Below are 20358 nucleotides of genomic sequence, written 5' to 3'. Positions count from 1 at the left end.
CCTACTCTAACTTTCCTTTCATTGTCCGTTGCACATCGTCTACCACCACGGCAACCACCAATGCTCTAGCTCACATTTTCTCTTTGGAAGGCCTTCCCTCTACTCTTGTTACTGATAATGGTCCGCAATTTGCCTCTTCCGATTTTGCGGATTTTTGTGCCCATCATGGCGTCATGCATGTCACGGCCCCTCCGTTCCATCCACAGTCAAACGATGAGGCTGAACGACTGGTCCGCACATTTAAGGCTCAGATGAGGAAACTCCTGACTTCTTCTGCTGATGATGTGCTTCTCCAATTTCTGGCTTCTTACCGTTTCACCCCCATGGGCGACCACAGCCCGGCTGAGCTCTTACATGGCTGACAGCCCCGCACACTACTTCATCTTCTGCGGCCTTCCATCTCACGGCCGCGGGTGCCTTCGCTTGGCAGGCGGCCAAAATGGAGTCCTGGCCACATCTTACGACACCATGGCTGACGTCTGTATGAAATCCAGACGGACACGGGTGTTGCAGTGTGTCATTCAGGCGAGCTTCGGCCTCGTGTGCCAGCAACGCCTGTTCCGGAAGCCGCTACACCACCTTCGGCTCTACCTGACGCTCGGGATACTGGAATCTCTCATTACTCACAACGCAGTCCTCTCACCATCATATCACTGCCAGCACAAGAACTGACACTACCAGGAGACGTGCCCATGCAGGAACCAGATGACCATCATCTATTGGAGCAACTGTACTCGCCTCCTTCTCCTACGGACGCGGACACATCGCCCATGTCTCCTGTTATAACAACCGGACTTGCCGCAACGGGCAGATTGGTGCATGGGGCCCCAGCAGATTCGACCCCCACGTCTCCTGTCATCTCGACCCGTTATCATTGGGGACACTTCTGTCCGTACGGGAAGCCGCCTCCTCGAGACTTTAAGGCCAGTCAAACAACACCTATGGACGTTAGCAATCTACAGGCCACCTCCATCAAGACCTGTGCAACAAATTCAAAGGGGGGAAGTAATGTGACTCGCCGATCTTTAAAAGTGCTGCCGCGCAGTTACGCGCGTCCTCTACATGCGGCGCTGTCTGCCAGCCATGCAGCAGCAGCGCCACCTAAGCGGCCAGCCAGCCAGTGGCTGCTAGGCTTGGACTCAGTTATGATTTGATTGTTAAAGTGTACACGCATCTTACTCTGTTTACTTGATCTGTGACTTTCATGTATACGCGTCTTCCTTGAAATATATTTGTTCAACTTGAAGTTATTACAGAATTATGTGTATTAACTACAGTAGCCTCAGGCTCGCTATCACTATCTGCAGATTCCAGATCATTTACGTTTATTGTCGGGTCTTCATCTGAATCATCAAAATCTAACTCATCTTCACTGCCAGAAGGGCATTCTAAGGCAATTAATTCTTCATATGTCATCACTTTATGTCATCCATTGTCAAAATACGAGAATGACTCCATTACAGCACTCGAACTATCACGATAAACTAGAAAAAAATCAGAAAGAAGGAAACACTACTTTCTCATCATTCGATTGTGGATAGAAGTATTATTACGCACTTCTGCACATATGCAAACGAAATTGATTTGTATACTACTCACATATTTATTAGCACAAATACAAGATGAACGGAGCAGAATACTCTCCAAAGGTTCTAGAAGCACTACAAATTTTTTGCATTCACATGTTCTTCCATTCAACTATTAACAATCACCACCGAAAGAGAGAAATGTCAGCCTGACTTACAATGCTACTCACAGCAACACACATTGTCGCGTCATACACTCAGTAGTGCATTCTAGTGGCAGAATCTTATCAGTTACCGTCATAATACAACATAGCACATCAGCAAAGCAGTTTCAAGCATTAAACTTCAAAAACAACAGCAAAAAGAGAGTTGAAACTTTGCTTTGCACATCTGCAAAGCAACGTAGTGAAGGGTTATAACCCCTCTACTGACTTCGGCTCTCATATGATGGAGGGCAGTCACTTTCATGGATTAGGGGCCAGAGCCAAATCACTTGTCACACCAGATCTCTTGTTTGTATTAAATTTTAAAGGTGGCATAATTCCAAACTTTTTGTTTGAAGGTTCATAAATGGAAGTAACTAGAATGTTGCTAAACTCTACAGAAATGAAGTAAGTTAATTTTCATTTGTTTCCTTATGATAGACACAACTTACCATTAGGTTTGGCTTCACAAAGAGTAGCACCTCCCTTATTGATTGCGTTGATTTGAACCATCTACGAATCTTTGGACATCTGTGTAGGGAAACTCAATGTGTTTCTCGACTGCATAAGTTGTGGAAAAATTGTTCATTAGCTGTGTAGACAAGCTTTCAATATTTATGGATGTAATACTTACAGTAAGCGCTAAAGGGAACAATTTGACTAAATTCATCTTTCACTTGTACTTCTGGAATAGGAGGATTGATCAGTGGATCACAATTTCCTAAGGGATGCCTGAGTATTATAAATTGCACTCTACGGGGATGCTCCTTTCACATTTTGGTTTATAAGGACAGATGCATACACTTTTTGCAAGTCCTTTATACCCCATTATTGAGTTTTATAACCAGAATTTCATGATCACCAAAACTTCTGAGATGTCTGAAGCTACTTAACATGTTGTTCTTGTGACCCTTTTCTTCCCTTTAATGCTATGTGTTACTTAAACTGCTGTTCATCACTGTGCATATTTCAGGAAATATGTTTGAAATTGGCAAGAAGTTATCCTTATTTTCTGTTCCACCCTTTTTTTTCCCTCTGAATTCCACTGGAGATACTCATTGTCTCTGGAAAAGCACATATTTTAGGAATAGTCGTTTAATTTGGTAGGGGTTTAATTAAATGTTGGACATGATCTTCAAGATAATTGCACATTTGGTATCAAGAGGTATCAGTAAGACTGGACACAAGTGCCCCTAGTGACACAGAGAGAAATGTTCATTTGGCCCATCAGTTACCTGATGATGATGATGATGATGATGAGGTCCCATACTCAGAGGAGACCCACACCGCCGACTAGGCAAGGTCCTAGCGGAGGTGGTTTGCCGTTGCCTTCCACCAATCAATTACCTACTAAGTAAAAATTGCTGGATTTGATGTACCAAGTTTACTGACATTGGTGATAAATCTAATAAACAATGAAATTGTGCATAGTTCTGTTCCAGATATAGTTGTTTGTGGCTTGAATTGGTTATGACATGTCAAAAGTAGTGTATTATTTATCTGTATGGTTTCTTCCAGCATAAATGCAGGTTTTCCACTAAATAGACAGCTTTATGATCCCTTCATCACAAAATAAAAGGGACAGTCCAATAGATAATGGCTTACATGCTGGTCTGCTGCATCATCAATGAAGTTTTGTTCGCCTCACACCTCTTTCAGGACACAAACATCTGAGTGTCACATGAGGATAAATCAGTCTGTAAGAAAGATTCAAGGGATGCCTAATGTATTCCTTGGAGTTAAGGGTTCTGTATGTGGTTACCATGAGGAAAATCATTGAGTTACATATCTTTTCAAATTCCAAAAGACAGTTATTAGAACTTTAGAAAATCCAGGATGGGATGTAACAGTATTATGAAAATGATAGCTGCTGTTCACCATAGAGCGGAGATGCTGAGTTGCAGATAGCCTCAGCAAAAAGACTGTCATAAAATAAGCTTCCGGCCAACAAGGCCTTTGTCAAAAAAGGCCTTTTTCTGTTGTCTATTTTTGATAAAGGCTTTGATGGCTGAAACCTCATTTTGTGACAGTCTTTCTGTTTTGCCTATCTGCGACTCAGCATCTCTGCTATACGACGAGTAGCAACTATCCTTTTCATAATATTGTTATTAGAACTTTATATGCTGACAGACAAGTACTGGCCTTTACAGGGGCCCTCACTCCTTTTTTTCTCTCCAATCCATACTTGTCATCACGGTCTTTGATGTTTAGTGATGTAGCCAAATATACTTGCAGCTCAAAACTCATTGTAAAAGCATCTCTCGTTATCTATCAGACTCAAAAGCAGCTGGAAGGTGCCTAAATGAATATTTCTCTCTTGCTCATTTAGGAGGCTAAATATGAGTCATCTACCACAAGATTTCAAAAGGGCAAATGTGTTGTCATAGACTACATTTGACGATAAACATAGTTTCTGATATTTGTTTTGAACAGTATCGCAACCCTTACAAAATATTTTGGCACATTCAAACACTGGGCAAGATAGTGACAAGAAGAACAATTCATTGTGCAGCAATATCTCACAAGGTTTGATACCTTCCTTTGTGAGGAAACAGACAGTAATCTGTTTCACAACAGTGGTGTGTACAGTTCTACATCATGCTTGCTTATGACTAGCGCTGAAGAGAGAACAGTCTTTGTGGGTTGATGCAGTGCTCAGATCTCCCATATTATTGTCACCAAACAACCTGTAGCATCCCACTCTGCTTACATATCATCCTGCAGCCACAAACCAAACTTTTAGTTTAGATTTGAATGGCCAAGAAACTAAAAATCATTTGTATCAAACGTTCGTACATACATTGTTGCTGTATTACTTTCTGTTTTATAATTGCTTATCCTTTTTCCAGTCTCTTAGGAATTTCATTATAGCAGTTACGTTATTTGTTGCACCAAATATATGTTCATCATCACATCACTTTGTTTAGTGTGTTAATACATAATTGTATAACAGACATGTAATTCAGTCTACTTATATATTTTCTGAAACTTAAGTTTTTGATACAAGTGCTACTTGAGTGTGATGGATTGAAATTTCTAGAAACAATGTAACTTTTGTTTTCATTGTCAGTGCTGTTTATCTTGTTCCCTTCTGTGGTGATCTAACTGGAAAGGGGGGAGGGTTATGTAAATGCTTGGCAGATGTGTGGTTCTGGGTAATTTGAGGCCCCATTATAAACTTATGTTTTTTTTTAGCTGCTGAAGCAGTGACAAGGGCTATCCTCCAGTGCCTTGTGCTCCATACCACAATGTCTCTGATGCAATGAAAAACCATGTGCATGTTTTGCTACTGTTGGGTCAAAAACCTGTAAAGCTTTTGCTAGCTCACCTAACATTTTTGGCACATAGCAAGCAACTGTACTTGCTCTGACCAAATTCCTAGGAGTAGTGACATTGCATGTGACTTTTAGGCCACTTATATTTTTCTACTATGGTCCCTGTGTAGAAAAGATATTCTAGTTTAAAAATCTTATGGGCCTTTTGGCATTCTGTATAATGACTACTAAGAGAAGAAATTTCTTCATGCTATCATTTCCTCCTGTAGAGAGGAAAGTAATGTGCTGAAATCATATGTACCATTATGGTGCATCTGCCACTTTCCCATATTCAATATCCAAAAAAGTATTTTTGTAATAACAGCTCTTAACTCCTGCTTGTAATTTTCTTTGTTAGAACAGAACTCAGTGTTGCATTTTTTAACCAGTGGCAATCCTTGGTGTTTGATGTCTTTCCAAACTCACTGTTTAAACAGTTGCCTTGAGAGCTCCAGGCACCCTGCAGGTGATGTCTGTTTGATGTATATTACCTTATTTTGATCCAGTGCTGTGACTGTATTTTCGGTCAACATGTCGGGAATTATGAGTTACCTTTCCTAACTCTACCATAACAGTTTCTGCTGGTAGTTGGCCTCATTCTTGTTTCTAATTGTAACTCAAGAATTGCTAATATTCTTAGCAGAATTTTTACACGTTGCATTCTCCTTTTGAAATGGCATTCACCTTGCTGCTTTGTTAATGTACTTGATACTTGTCATGTACTCATTGTGCTGACTTGGTAATGACATCCTCCCTCCTTAAGTTACCTTGATCACCTTTGAATGAGTCAGGTGTATTTCCTGAAAGACTCAAGAATGCAGCAGTACCACTCACATGTAGAAATGGAAATAAGCAACACCCATCTTCCTCCTTCCTGTGTTCTCAAAGATTTGTGAGAAGCTGGTTTACAACAAAATATTGAACAACTTCTCTGCGAATAACTAACAGCAGCTCAGGTTGAGATCTGTAAAGGCTTCTCTACTGAGAAAGCCATCTATGATATTATGAACTCATTTCTAGTAGAATAAACAAGAAAAATTATCCTTTCACCATTTCCTCCGGTCTTACCAAGACCTTCGATTATGTATATCATAAAAGTCTACTAGAGAAACTAAAATAGTGTGACATTAAAGGCTTTCCCTCAAAGTGGATGGAGCTGTATCTTAACAATAGAAAATCGAGAGGAACAAGATCAAATTCAGGGTGGGAAAACATTAAATATGATGGACTGCGAGTTTCAGCATTTGCCCTGCTCCTTTTATTGGCTTACACAAACGATTTACCTGGGATGATGGAGCTCTCTTCAGAAACTTGAGATGTTTTCTGATGACAGTAGTAGATTGACAAAGGGCATAAGCATGTCCATACTAGACTCAGCGAGGAGAATAGTGGCATGAACTTACAACTGGTTCACAGCAAACAGTTTAACCCTTAATCTTATAAATACTCATAAACTCACCAGACAAAATATTATTCACACTTTAAAAGAGCACACTGATTGCTTTGAAGTGCTGCAGCTTGTGAAGAACTGGTGCCAGGCTATCATGTTTAGACTTGCCCATGACCACACTGTCAGTGAAACTGTTCTAAGTGAAAGGCTTGCATCCTACCATTGAGCCACATGAAATTATTATTATTTGTTATTGTTTCAGTGCAGACTGTCTGTGTCTACCACTTGCAGACATATAACACAGAGTAAGAACATTGGTCATGAAAAGATCTTAACTGACAGACCAAAGATGAGTACCATGCCTTGTTAATGACCATTGGTTTGAAATCCTATAGGAATTGCTGCTGTCAGTAAAAGCAGGTGTATCTCAACCAGTTTCTTAGTCAACATTGTGAAGGAAACTCCGCATAACGAACATTTGGAGTTGGGTGTCTCACAAAAGATCATTGCTCAGAGCAGCACATTAAGCTGTTGTGGTGCTACATACAACTTCAGAAGAGTGATGTGTATCTCCACACATTCTGACCAGCAAATGGAAATGAAATGAGCGTTTGGCGTCGTTGGCCGGGAGGCACCTTGCGGGGCAGGTCTGGCCACCTTGGTGCAGGTCTTATTACATTCAACGCCACATTGGGTGACCTGCACACCAGATGGGAATGAAATAATGATGAAGACAACACAACACCCATCCCCTGAATGAAGAAAATCCCCGACCCAGCTGGGAATCGAACCCGGGCCCGTAGGACGGCAATTCGTCATGCTGACCTCTCAGCTATCGGGGCGGACTGACCAGCAAATGATACTCACAAATGAAAACCATAAAATAAGTTATCATAGAAGAGAGCACAAATATTGTGTGAATTTGTTACTTTATTTGCCTGTGGAGAAGCATGCTGAAGGGCAACAAGTGCCTTCGAGATTGGACAGTCGTTGCAGCAACTTTGTGAAAGAAAGTACATGCATGGGTGTGAATATAGAAGCTACTAGCATCACCAGCATACTTTAGAGAAGTGTGAAGTCCTTGGAGAATATACATTATATTTTTGACACTAGTTGTGATGTTCTTTCAGATAAATGAAATGTCATTCAGATTCATTCATTCTTTGTATATACTTTTGTGTAGAGGTTCTGCACTGGACATTATGATTTGACAGAAGTTTGGTATTATTCAGTTGATGTTGGAATCAAACAATGGAAACTTCAGGTTGGGATATCAAGAGGTTGGAATATCAACAATATTTAGAAAAGGGTAGATATGCTACTCACTGTAAAGATAATCTGTTGAATTTCAGACAGGTACAATAAAATTACTGTTACACATTATCGCTTTCATCCAAAACCTTCTTGAGCAATTCACATTCATGCAAGCAAGTGAACCTCATGCATCAACTGGCATTTCCAACTGGAATGCAACTGTAAAGTGAATAGCAATCTGGAATGGGGCAGGGAAGGGGTAAGGATAGCATGGTATGGGTGGGGGGAGAAAAGAGCTCTGTCTGGCAGGACATGCAGGGGACTAAAGACTGCTAGACCCAGCATCAGGAGTTGGGATGTGTGTGAAAGGGGTGGGGGGCAAGCAGGGAACAGAAAAGGAGAGGAGTAGAAAGAGAGAGAAGCAAGGAAGGGGAGAGAATGGGGGGCACACTAAGAGAATTAGGTAATGTGAAAAGGGAGAAAGTGATATGGTGATGGGGCTGAAGCTTTTGGGTGTGGGGACGGTAGGTTACCATAGGTTGAGGCCGGGATAGTTTCGGAAGCAGAGAATGTGTTGGAAGGATAACTCTGTAATGGATCTGGGAGATGTTATTTTTTTTTTACTGTATTTGTCGATACCAAATTGTAAATGTTTTTTTTATACTTTTTGTCAGAATTTATTGTAATTTGCCTTATTATATGTTAATTTACTTATGTTTTTGAGAGTGAAAGCATATTGATTACTATTAGTAAATGTATCGAAGAATAGCAAAGAGACTGATTACAAGTGGAAGCTTGAGTGTTGTGTAAAATATCTTTGACGTTGGAGTCGTCTTTGACTATAGTCAGTCGGCAACTAACTCTTGGTGCGTGTTGACGGAAGAACAATGTGAAGGTCGCCGTCATAAATAATTTTGAATTATGTTACTATTTTTTTGTATTAACCATAAAAAAAGAAACTACATTTGAAGAAATGGTGTTTGAAACACCAAAATGAGGCAAACACGTTGAACCACGTCTTTTCTGCAGCCGACAAAGATGCATTGTGGAATCATACTTAGACAACTGAAGCCAAGACTAATATCACCTTGCAAACGTCTAACGGAAAAGGTACTGTCACGAAATATGGCAAATTTAAGTAAACAAAAAATAGTAACCATATTTTCAACTTGTGTCTTAGCCAGGATACAATATTTCAACTCGCATCTGTGCAGTTTAGAAAATCTGGTGATGGAGGGGAGGATCCAGATCAGCCTGGTTTTCAAGCAGCCATTGAAATTGAGCATGTTATATTCAGCTGCATGTTGTGCCACAGTTTGCTGGTGACCATTCATCTTGGTGGACAGCTGGCTGGTAGTCATACCAATATAAAAAGCTGTGCTATGGTCGCAGCAGAGCTTGTATTCAACATGGCTGCTTTCGCAGCTGGCCCAGCCTTTGATGAGGTAAGGTAAGCCTGTGAGAGGACTTGAATAGGAGCTTCAGGGTGGGTGGAGTGGGCAGGTCTTGCACCTGGCTCTTCCACAAGGATATGATCCCTGGGGTGGGACTGGGAGTGGCACAAGGATAGACTAGGATGTTATGGAGGGTGGGCGGGTGACTGAACACCACTTTTGGAGGGGTGTGAAAGATCTTGTGTAGGCTGTCCATCATTTCAGGGCATGATGATAGATAATCAAAGTCATAACAAAGGCTGTGATTCAGTTGTTCCAGTCCGGGATGGTATAGGGTGATGAAGGCTGTATCCTGTTGTAACTAGCTCTTAGGGGTGGTGGGAGCATTCTGCTCCCAACCTCCACACCCCATCTTCTGGCACTGTGCCTGCCAGTCTCTAGTCCATGCAACGCCCACCAGGCAGTACTCTCTCCTCCCCCCACCCATACCCTGCTGTCTCTCCCCTTTCGCTGCCCCACTCCAGATTGCTGTTCACAAAAGTCGCATTCTGGTTGGAGCTGCTGGTGGAAGTGATGTGCTTGTTTGTGTGAATGTGTGTGTGTTTCAGTTGATGTTGTGTATATTTATGAACAATACAGATTATATATACTAAAGGTGTTCATATATTGTTAAAATAAGTAGAGTAGCAGTATTACATTTCCTTGTAGCAATAACTACACGAGGAGAAGACAAAGTCTTTCATAGCTGCATACAAGGCACGGTTGAGCGAGCAAAGGTAATAGAGAAACAGTATTAGATCTTCATTAATTAAACTGTGGCCCTCAAAAAACAGCACTACACTGCACCTCTTCAGTGGCACAAGCAACACAAAAACTATACAGTAACTCACTGGAGGCATATAGTGTGGTCTGATAACTCACAATTTTGGCTATTTTCAAATGATGCAAGGTGTTGCATACACTAATGACCCATTGTGATGTATAACCTTCTTTGTGTGGAAGGTGTAGTTCAGCCTGGGGGTGGTTTTATAATGTTTTGGGGGAATTTTTTTTCAGTGACTTGAACCCAGTCATTCAGGTTACCATGAATGTAAACCAAACTGTTTATTTGTACATTTTTAGTGACTACATGTTGTGCTTTCTTCTACAGCATCAAGGTGAGAATGCTATGGACTCTTTCACCTTCGAAGATGACAACAGCTGTGTACACTGACTACATGAATACATTTCTGGTTAGACACACACTGAGGTACCCTATCACACCTCAACTAGCCAACTAACTCAACCAGTCTTAGCCCCATATAAAATGTCCGGAAGTATTTGGATCAGTAGATGAAATACAGCAATCAGCGTCCATGCGATTCAATAGCTCTATGGAATCCGATCATCAATGAGTGAATGGTTTCAGATGAATGAGTCATACCTGAAGAAACCTGTGGCCTCTCTGCCTCACAAAATTGAGGCTACTATCAGGCTAGAGGGAGTGTTTCATGATATTAGTGTGATATCTCCTGGGGTGACTTAATTTTCATTTCTTGTGATTATCGTGCAATTCTAGACAAATCAGAGTTGCTTACAGGCACCAGAAGTAAAGACTGATGAGCACATACTGGAATGAGACACAATGTGTGGAATTCCTGAGCATAAAGAAGGATAATAAACTGAAGTGGAACTAGTACATGCATAAGTGTTAATGAAAAATTGCAGTTCTGTCTGCTTTGCACTGTGAAATCTTTTTCATTGTGTTCTGCAGCAGACACAGGCAGAAAATTGAAAATTCCCATGTATTACACAAAGAAGTAAAAGAATATCTCATTAAGCCACTAGCCACTATCTCTGCAATTTGTCAGAATATTTGGACTCAGGGATGTAAATTCTGTATATCTACAGTGTTTAAACAAGTTTTCACTTCCCCAGGATGTAAACAACTGATAGAATTTTGTGTAAAGTTATATAAATGCTTTGAAGTGTTACATGAAGACAACAGTTGATTAGTAGAAGAAGAGAAGCAATGGCTTTCTTCAAAGTATCTGTTTTTTCTCCTAATGTACATAAACAAATACTGAGTACTTCAGAAGTGATTTAGTCTCTGGTTGATGTCCCAAGTCTTAGAAGTCACTGCTCTGTATTAATTAAACTCTTATGTTAACAACAGAGATAATAAGAGAAATTCAGGCAAGTGGAAAAATGATATATACTTGAATTTTTTGAGATTTTAAATGTCATTGGGCATAAACATATAAAACATCTATCAAAAAAATGTTATTGTTTTATTGCTTTTGTGGCATTTTGTATTTTTGTCAAAAAAGAATTTATTGAAAATGTCTATTTTCTTAATGAATCTCTTTATGAATAGTGATGCAATTTTACTGTAGTTTAAATTTACATTTTCATAGAAACAAAAAAATAACACAGTATTTTAAACACTATCTGTGGTGAAATAAACCACTTTAATGGTTACAGATTCTATCCAGAGCAAAACCAGCTAGTGGTGTTACCCACACTGCAAGCAGTCAGCCATCAGGTCGAAAAGAAATACCAAAATTAGAAGACTTTTTGGCCAAAAGGGACTATACTGGAGCATTAACAGTTCTTGAGGTGAGTTGACAGCATTATCTTCTTTTGTTCTGTCATTTTTTTCTACTGTTTTCTTTGTAATTAGCTTTATACTTTAGACAGATAAGTGGGCAGTTATCATAAATTAACTGTTATAGAATAGTAATTTAATATGTGCTTCAGATGTTATGATGCTACATAGAACTATGTTTCTAGTTTACAGGACGTAAAAACAATGAAGAGACAGAGATGTGGATTGGCTATTGCGCATTTCATTTGGGTGATTACAAAAGAGCAATGTCTGTATATGAATCCTTGAGACATTTAAAGAATCCTCCAGATGGTGTATTTGTTAATCTTGCGTGCTGCTACTTTTATCTTGGAATGTATCCAGAAGCTTTAAGGGTGAGCCATTTTGCCTTTGTTCGTAGCAGCATTTCAAAATGAGTACTGACGTTTAGGATACTTGAGTAATCAATTAATAGATATCTATGAGAATCTCATGAAAGAAAACTTGAAATCAAACTAATTTCTTCCTGATAAATGTTTGTGCATTACCCTGTATACCACTTCATAACATATTTGTTTGCTCTGCTTCCTTAATTAGAGACTAGGTATTGAAAGATTGAGATCAATAATTATTTTGTCTTTTCTTGTTTGCAATACCATGATTATTATTTTATTTTCTGAGAATGCCCATCCTACCTTTCAGCATTTATTTTGGAGTAGTTCACATTTTGTTTTCCTATTTCAGTATGTCATTTGAATTGGTAAGTCACTTTATTTTTCGTTTCAGAACAAAACATTGTGCTTAAATATTTCAAATAAGTTGGATTCATATGTATGATTGCTTCAGGTACTGAAGTCTGTGCTATTACAGGAGATAATAATTTTTAAAAAGGATGTTGAGTTCTGTTATTGACCATGGATAACAGCAATAAAGAGCTGGATGAATGTTTAGAAGGCACATAATTACTGCAGATTACATTGTCAACAAACTGTGTGTTGGAAGAGTTACATGCAGCTCAGTGATGTGAATTATGCCCATAGAGCAACCAAGGCAGTTGCTGGGACTAATTTGTGCATAGTGAACATGCAGGCAGTGCAGTTTCATTGTATTAACAAAAGTAAAACACTTTGTGGATAACTGAAACAAATTATCCAAAGTTCTACAATAATGAAAATGTAACAATCTTCATATAAGTTTGTTCAACAGTATGTATGTCGTCACAGGACTGTGATTTGCAACACCAGGGAGGGCAACGTAGGTCCTGAGAAAAGTCAACATCAGTCAGTAGATGGCATGGAAATGTATTTTTTTTTTTTTTTAATAACTTGATATTACGTTGATTGATTTGTTCTGTCAGTTCTTGTTTGAATATTTTATTGTTATGGATGAAAACACACGCAACACTGGTGTAACATTGTACAATAGTTGTTATTTACTTCACAAACTGGTTTTTGGCTGTTACACCATCATCAGGTACAAAGATAAATATATGCTGCAGTGAATTTTTTGTAGGATCAAAGATTTTAGACTAGTGCACCTATAGAGTATCTTCATTTCCAAAGATAAAAATTATTAATGTAATTTTTAGGAATAAAAGAAGGGGAATTATTTCAGTGAAAATGCAATTATTTAATTAAGGTAAAATATATGACACATTAAGTAATGAACTATATAACAAATTACAACTTTGTTCTTAGAAGAAAATAAACTGATCAATAAACTTTGGTGATATGTTCCAGGGGAGTGACTGAACAAAATAATCTTGACTTTAACAGGTCCTAAATGTCAAACAGATGAGAAATACTAGAGAGATTAAGCAGCTAAGTGAAGCACCTGTGATTATTCAATATAAAATTTGTTAATGGAATAGGAGAGTAACTGCAGTAAAGGAGAAAATGGGACGTGTGTAACAGGGGCATGGCTAGGATTATGAGTAGTATCTGCAGTTAGAAATGGCGAGTAACGGAACTGTGTCTGGTCATTCAGTACTAAGCTTGGCCAGATAGTCATATGTTTATTAACTTCCATTATTTCTAGGTAGTTCATCTTCATTTATGGATGTGATGTAATACTCCATTAGTGAAGACAATTTCCAAATTGAATTAAATACAATCAGACAAATAGCATCAAACAATGGCTACCCAGCAACATTGGTGAATTCCATAATGTACGAAAAGCAGGAACAGCAGATGTGTGAACCACCACCTCAAGAATGTGATAAATGGTACACAATTCCATATAATGGAAAAGTCTCGCTGGAAGTAGTCAGAAAGCTTAAATCCAGTAACTTTTAAACATCAGTTTATGTGCACAACACTGTTCGATACTTTTTGCCCAATGGTAAAAACAGCACTTCGTCTTTGAAAAGAATGGAATATACAAAATCACTTGTAATTGTGACAAATTCTTTATATGTCCATCTCACAGGGCAATATGCACCCACTTGAAGGAGCACCATAGAAGATGGAAACTTAGAAAAGGAGACTCTACTTTTTGTAGATCACCTGCTTAAAGAAGGCACAGTTATAAGATGCAACATGATGTGTCACATGCACAAAGGAAGGAAGATGAACTACCTTGAAATAATGGAAATTGATAAACATATGTCTGTCAGGCCAAGCTTAGCACTGAATGACCAGACACAGTTCCCGTGCATGCCACTTCTAAGTGCAGGTGCTGCTCATAATCCATCCATGCCATGTTGAAAATTACCCATGTTACATGTCCCATTTTCTCCTTTACTGCAGTTACTCTCTTGTCCTGTTAACAAATTTTATATTGAATAATCGCAGGTGCTTCACTTAGCTGCTTAATCTCACTAGTATTTCTTATCTGTTTGTCGTTTAGGACCTGTTAAAGTCAAGAGCAGTATTGAGCAGTATTCTAGAGCTGGTCACATAAATAATTTGTAAGCAATCTCCTTCATAGATTGATTGCACTTCAAAATCAAATGGCTCTGAGCACTATGGGACTCAACTGCTGAGGTCATTAGTCCCCTAGAACTTAGAACTAGTTAAACCTAACTAACCTAAGGACATCACAAACATCCATGCCCGAGGCAGGATTCGAACCTGCGACCGTAGCAGTCTTGCGGTTCCAGACTGCAGCGCCTTTAACCGCACGGCCACTTCGGCCGGCGATTGCACTTCCTCAGTATTCTACCAGTAAACAGAATTCTACCACTTCCTTTACCCATGACTGAACCTATGTGATCATTCCATTTCACAGATATTCGTGTGGGTTGGCAGATTCCTGGTTCCAACAGTGACTCATTGATATTATAGTCATCGGAACTACATTTTTTCGTTTTTGTCAAGCACACAATTTTACATTTCTGAATATTTAAAGCAAGTTACCAATCTCTGCACCACTTTGAAATTTTATCAAGATCTGACTGAATATTTATGGAGTTTCTTTCAGATACTACTTCATTACAGATAACTGCAAAATCTGCAAAAAGCCTGATTTTATTATTAATATTGTCTGCAAGGTCATCAATACACAACATGAACAGCAAGGGTCCCAGCACACTTTCGTGGAAAACACTCGAAGTTACTTCTACATCTGACATTGACTCTCCATCCAAGATAAACATGTTTTGTTTCCCTATCAAAAAGTCCTCATCCAGTCACAAATTTCACATTATAGCCCATATGATTGTACTTTTGACTATAACTGTTGGCGTGGGGCTGAGTCAAATGGTTTTTGAAAATCAAGAAATATTGCATCTGCCTGACTGCCTTGATCCAAAGCTTTCAGTATGTATTGTGAGAAAAGTATGAGTTGGGTTTCAGATGATCGATGTGTTAGAAATCCATGCTGGTTGGCACTGAGGAGGTCATTCTGTTTGAGATACGTCAATGTGTTTGAGCTCAGAATACGTTCCAAGATTTTACAACAAACCAATATCAAGGATATTGGACAGTATTTTGTGGATCACTCCTGCTACCCTCCTTATAGACAGGTGCCACCTGTGCCTTTTTCCAACGGATATACGACAGATTACAGTTGGAAGAGGGGCTAACTCAGCCGCAAATTCCGTATAGAATCTGACATCCATCGGGGCCTGGAGCGTTGTTCAATTTTAAAGGTTTTACAGTTATTAAGCAGTAATCTCTGTTTCTTTAGAAGTTTCCTTACACAGGGTGTATACGAACCGGGACAACTGGGAGATCGGGAAAAACCCAGGAATTTTTTCATCCGGGTGAAAACTGGGAAAAACCCAGGAATTTTTCATTTTTTTAGTTTTCAATTAAATTTTTGTAACTTTGACTGATAAGAACCAATATTCTAACAAAGGATATTAGTATATATTGCTACTGCAGAATAGTACGGCAGCAATAAAACATGAACGAGAGGGGGGGGGGGGGGGGAGCAAAAATAAAACTTTAGTTTCACCGTTTTACTGTGTCCATGACCTCCGTGTCGGTTATTTTTGCATGTATTACATCGACACAGCATTCGAACAATGACTTCGGCCCAGTACCTAACGCCGGATTTTGTGATCGACATGCATCGTGTTGCAGACGATGTACAACCGCCAGGACTGCAGCACGATGCCTCTCACACAGTGATTCCGCCGATTTCGCTGGACATTTTCGAGCCTGCAACAATAAGTGACGTTAGGAGTGCGCATGAGTCCGGCTATCAAACGCCTTTGTTCCTGCCACATGTGCCCTCCCTCATCGACTGTGCAGTTACCTCTTACGGATCTCTGTGCAGTGTGGGACCAATGCCGATTTCTGCAAATGCTTTGTTGGACAACCTAGTACCGCCAGGACAACGATTTGCGATGCCGCAATCCATGCAGTACCACGTGGATACCTGCCATATGGCCAGAACTGCTTCGTTCACAGGTCTACCTCCTCAGCATCCGACCACGCCCGCACCTGCCTCGGTTCAGCATCAGCACATGCCTTCCTACTTCGATACCTCGGCCTGCAACAGCAACAAACTTGTTGTCTGTGCCCGACCTCCAACTCCGTCCCACTGCTACGCCTCAGTTTTTTGTGCCATGACATTCACCTTATCCGCAATATCTTCGAGTGGAGTGACTATGAACAGTGAACATTCACACATTCCGTCTCACGTTCAACATCATTTCCCACACTGTGCTTCTGGACAGCCCGCACCTCCGCGGCCTCCCTGCAGCACAGGTGGCCCCGGCTCTGATCATACGTCGAGCTTCCCGCAGACTAACACATGTTCTCAAACTTTGAACTTTTTATCACCTGTCGCCCCCACGCCGGCTCCGGTCGAGCTTCCGCTACCGTTCTCGGCACATCTTGGTGCCTCATCTGCGTCGGTCTTCCGTGACTCAATCCGAACACACCCGCAACATGTTGAGGTTCCACAACTGCAATCGACACATTACGGCGGCTCATCCGCGTCGACCTTCTGCGTCGCGACAGATCGCGGTCATCCACAACGTGTCACCTTCACGCTGCCGCCCGAACAGCTGTCGTTGCCACATCCCCTGGAGGCTCTCTCTCCTGGAATACTACAGCAAGAACAGCTAGATTCAGGCAGTGCCCTGATGAACTCAACTCAACCTGTTCTTCCGAACATTCTACAACGCTTACCGACGCTGCCACTGTTTAATCCTGACAGAGCAACAACCTGGTTCAAAATTGTGGACAAAGTGTCCGACCATTACAAACTCGACGAGTCAAACAGGTTTTTGTGCCTCATCACCCACCTGCACGACCAGGAGGACTTGATTGCTGACCTGGTTGATGCCCCAGACTCATCTACCTGGTACACTCTAGCCAAAAAGACAGTTCTACATCGGGTTGCACGCTCAACTGAGGCAGCAATACGGCAAGTGCTCCAAGTCGAGCAACTAGGCAACGACAAACCTTCCCAGCTCTGGAGACGGCTACATGCCCCGGTCAGCACCGATCTATTCTCTGACACAGCTCTCCTCGCCATCTGGTCAGATAAACTATCTCCTCACATCCGCTTTGCTCTGGCTCAAAGGTCTCCTGAACCTGTCAAGCAAAGAATGACAATTGCTGACAAGCTACATGATGCATCACTGCTCTATTTCGCCAGCCACTGCCTACCTGACAAGTCTCAGGTTCAGGCTCATCACCCTGCGGCCGGGGCCATACTGTGCCGACTGTTCCGCTCTCTCCGGGAAGCAATAAACAAGCAACTGGGATGTCACAGGCTCCACCCACGGTCACACCCCCTCCTGCAACCGAACCTGCTGTGGCCACCGAACCTCGGCCACCACCACTGGCAACGAACTTTCTGCAGGAAATGCAACCGCACTACCCGTACTGTTACTTCCACACACGGTTTGGTGAGGCGGCATGGAACTGCAGACCACCCTGCTGCTTACCAAACGCCAATCGCAGGTAGGTCCGGGTGCCGCCTCCTGCGCACAACATGACAGGCATCCCCCAGTGCTCCATTCTGTCCGGGAATGACCGGATAATTGCGGACGACTTAAATTAAAGACATTTCATTGGGATACCTTTTCCTAGTGGACACAGGCGCCTTGTTTCGTTGCTGCCTACGTCCTTAGCATTGTCGAACATCCTCCCTCATCATACTTCACTGCAAGCTGTGAGTTCAACTAAACCACAATGCTCGGGTTCAACTTCCCACATCGTCTCACTCTCCACAAACTGCAAACTCGAGTGGACTTTTTTAGTGTGTGAAATTGATAAACTTATACTAGGCATTGACTTCTTGCGACACCACAAACTTTCACCGGACCTAGTGCGAAACACCGTGTTTCATCATCTGTCCAAGACTCACTTCCCCTGTGCTCCGTCGAGCAAACCCCCCCCCCCCCCCCGCACCACCACCCCCGTGACACATCAGTCCGGGCTCATCTTATCCATACATGCTCGTCTCTGTCAACAGCGTTACAAGAAACCACGCACAAGTTCCTTGTCGACCTGGAACATGTCCCCAAGGAAAACTTCGAGCTCTCCCTCTGGCTCCACGAAACACAGCTCCAGCTCTCTGGTGCAGCAAAGGAATTACAGACACTACAGCAAGGACAAAGCAAGGTCAGTAAGTGCACTGAATCTGCTTGCAATCCCAGCAATCGGGCGTCCATGTGTTTACCTCCCGCTACCCCTTGCAACTGTCCTATCAACACTGCCATAACATGTACTGACAGTTCCGCAGTGCCACACCCTTCTAACACGGCAGCGTTTGACACTTGGCTGGGCACAAGCGCGCATGCGCAACGAGCGTCACGTGTTCCCAGACTGAGGGCTCCTAGCTCGCCCCTCCTGGACAGCACCTCACACTATGCACCTTCGACTCCTGCGCACCACCGTGCGACCGCCACTGACAACACAAACAGTGCACTCGCGCCAAGCGTTTTGCCCGCAACTGTGCTGCCACAGGCCGTGCCCTCAGACAATGGACTCACTAACAGCTCATGAGCTCTACCGAGCTCACCTGACCATGGTGCCAATGCTTTGTGCCGGCGGCCATCTTGTCACGTTGACTCCTGGGACACTTCGCCGCCTCAGCTCCCGTCGGATCCGCCGAGTGGCTCCGAACACCACAACTTCGCCTCGCCTGCCCCGCCCGCCTCACATTGTAAACAAACCGCCTCCCGTGCTTCCGGCAACATTCCCGTCGTGACCAGTGGCACGGTTCACAAGCTTTGCCTTACACCAGGACCCCCGATATCCAGTAAACCATGTCGGCTTTCTCCTGAGTGCCTCTCTGACCTTAAAAAGCAGATTTCTGAACTTTTAAGCTCCTGCGTCATCGAACCCTCTGCCAGAGGCTGGTCTACGCCCATTCGTATGACACCCAAGAAAGACGGGTCCTGGCGCATGTGCAGAGACTACCGTAGACTAAACGCATGAACAATTATGGACACCTACCCCATACCCAACACTGCCAACTTTACCAGTTCCCTCGCATGTGCGACCACCTTCTCTGTCATTGATTGCAAACGGGCCTACCACCAGATCCCCATGGCTCCTGAAGATATCGAGAAGACAGCAATCACCACCCCAATCAGGTTATTTCAGTTTTGATTCATGCCCTTCAGTCTGAAAATCGCAACCCAGACCTGGCAACAATTCATCAACGAAGTGCTATTCGGAATAAAATTCTGCTTTGCATATCTTGATGACATTCTTGTGTTCAGCTCCTCTGTTGAGGACAACATTCGACATGTGCAAACTGTTATGGACAGTCTCGCAGCAGCAGTCATCAAGACCAACCAAAACAAATTGCAGCTACATCGACCCACTGTCACGTTTCTTGGTTTTCGGGTCTCTGCCGATGGCATTTCACCGCCCCCTGACAAAGTACAAACAATACTAAACCTACCCAGACCTTCGTCATTCAAAGAGCTCTGGCGCTTTCTGGGGATGGTTAATTATTATTGCCATCATCTACCTCGGGCTGCGGAGATTCAGGTTCCGCTGATGGACGCCTTGGCAGGCACCAAGACTTCTGGATCTCGGCCCGTCCATGGACCCCTGCTATGACTGACTCTTTCATTGCCCTCAATAATCTTCTTGCCGAGGCCTGCACCATCGCACATCCTCATCCCAATGTTCAGCTTTCCATCACCACAGACACGAGCGATACTGCCATTGGCGCTGTCCTTAGCCAGACAATCGACGGCCAAACTTCGCCTCTGCACTTCTTCTCACGCAAGCTCACCAATGCACAACGGAAATATTCCACGTTTGACAGGGAGTTCCTCGCGGTCTACAAAG

General features: G+C 42.2%; 1 protein-coding gene across 3 annotated transcripts in view; it reads left to right on the top strand.

Annotated features, from left to right (window-relative positions):
- The window catches only part of LOC126195183 (intraflagellar transport protein 56), a 208646-nt gene that overhangs the window by 65049 nt on the left and 123239 nt on the right, over window positions 1-20358 (top strand). For all 3 annotated transcript variants that reach the window (XM_049933697.1, XM_049933696.1, XM_049933695.1), the window contains exons 2-3: window positions 11545-11679; window positions 11854-12042. In XM_049933697.1, coding sequence (XP_049789654.1) covers window positions 11887-12042 — 156 coding nt within the window. In that variant the 5' untranslated portion in view covers window positions 11545-11679; window positions 11854-11886. The remainder of the gene's footprint in view (window positions 1-11544; window positions 11680-11853; window positions 12043-20358) is intronic.

The sequence above is a fragment of the Schistocerca nitens genome, chromosome 7, assembly GCF_023898315.1.
Source record: "Schistocerca nitens isolate TAMUIC-IGC-003100 chromosome 7, iqSchNite1.1, whole genome shotgun sequence".
Lineage (NCBI taxonomy): Eukaryota > Metazoa > Arthropoda > Insecta > Orthoptera > Acrididae > Schistocerca > Schistocerca nitens.
This window is presented reverse-complemented; position numbering and strand designations above follow the sequence as displayed.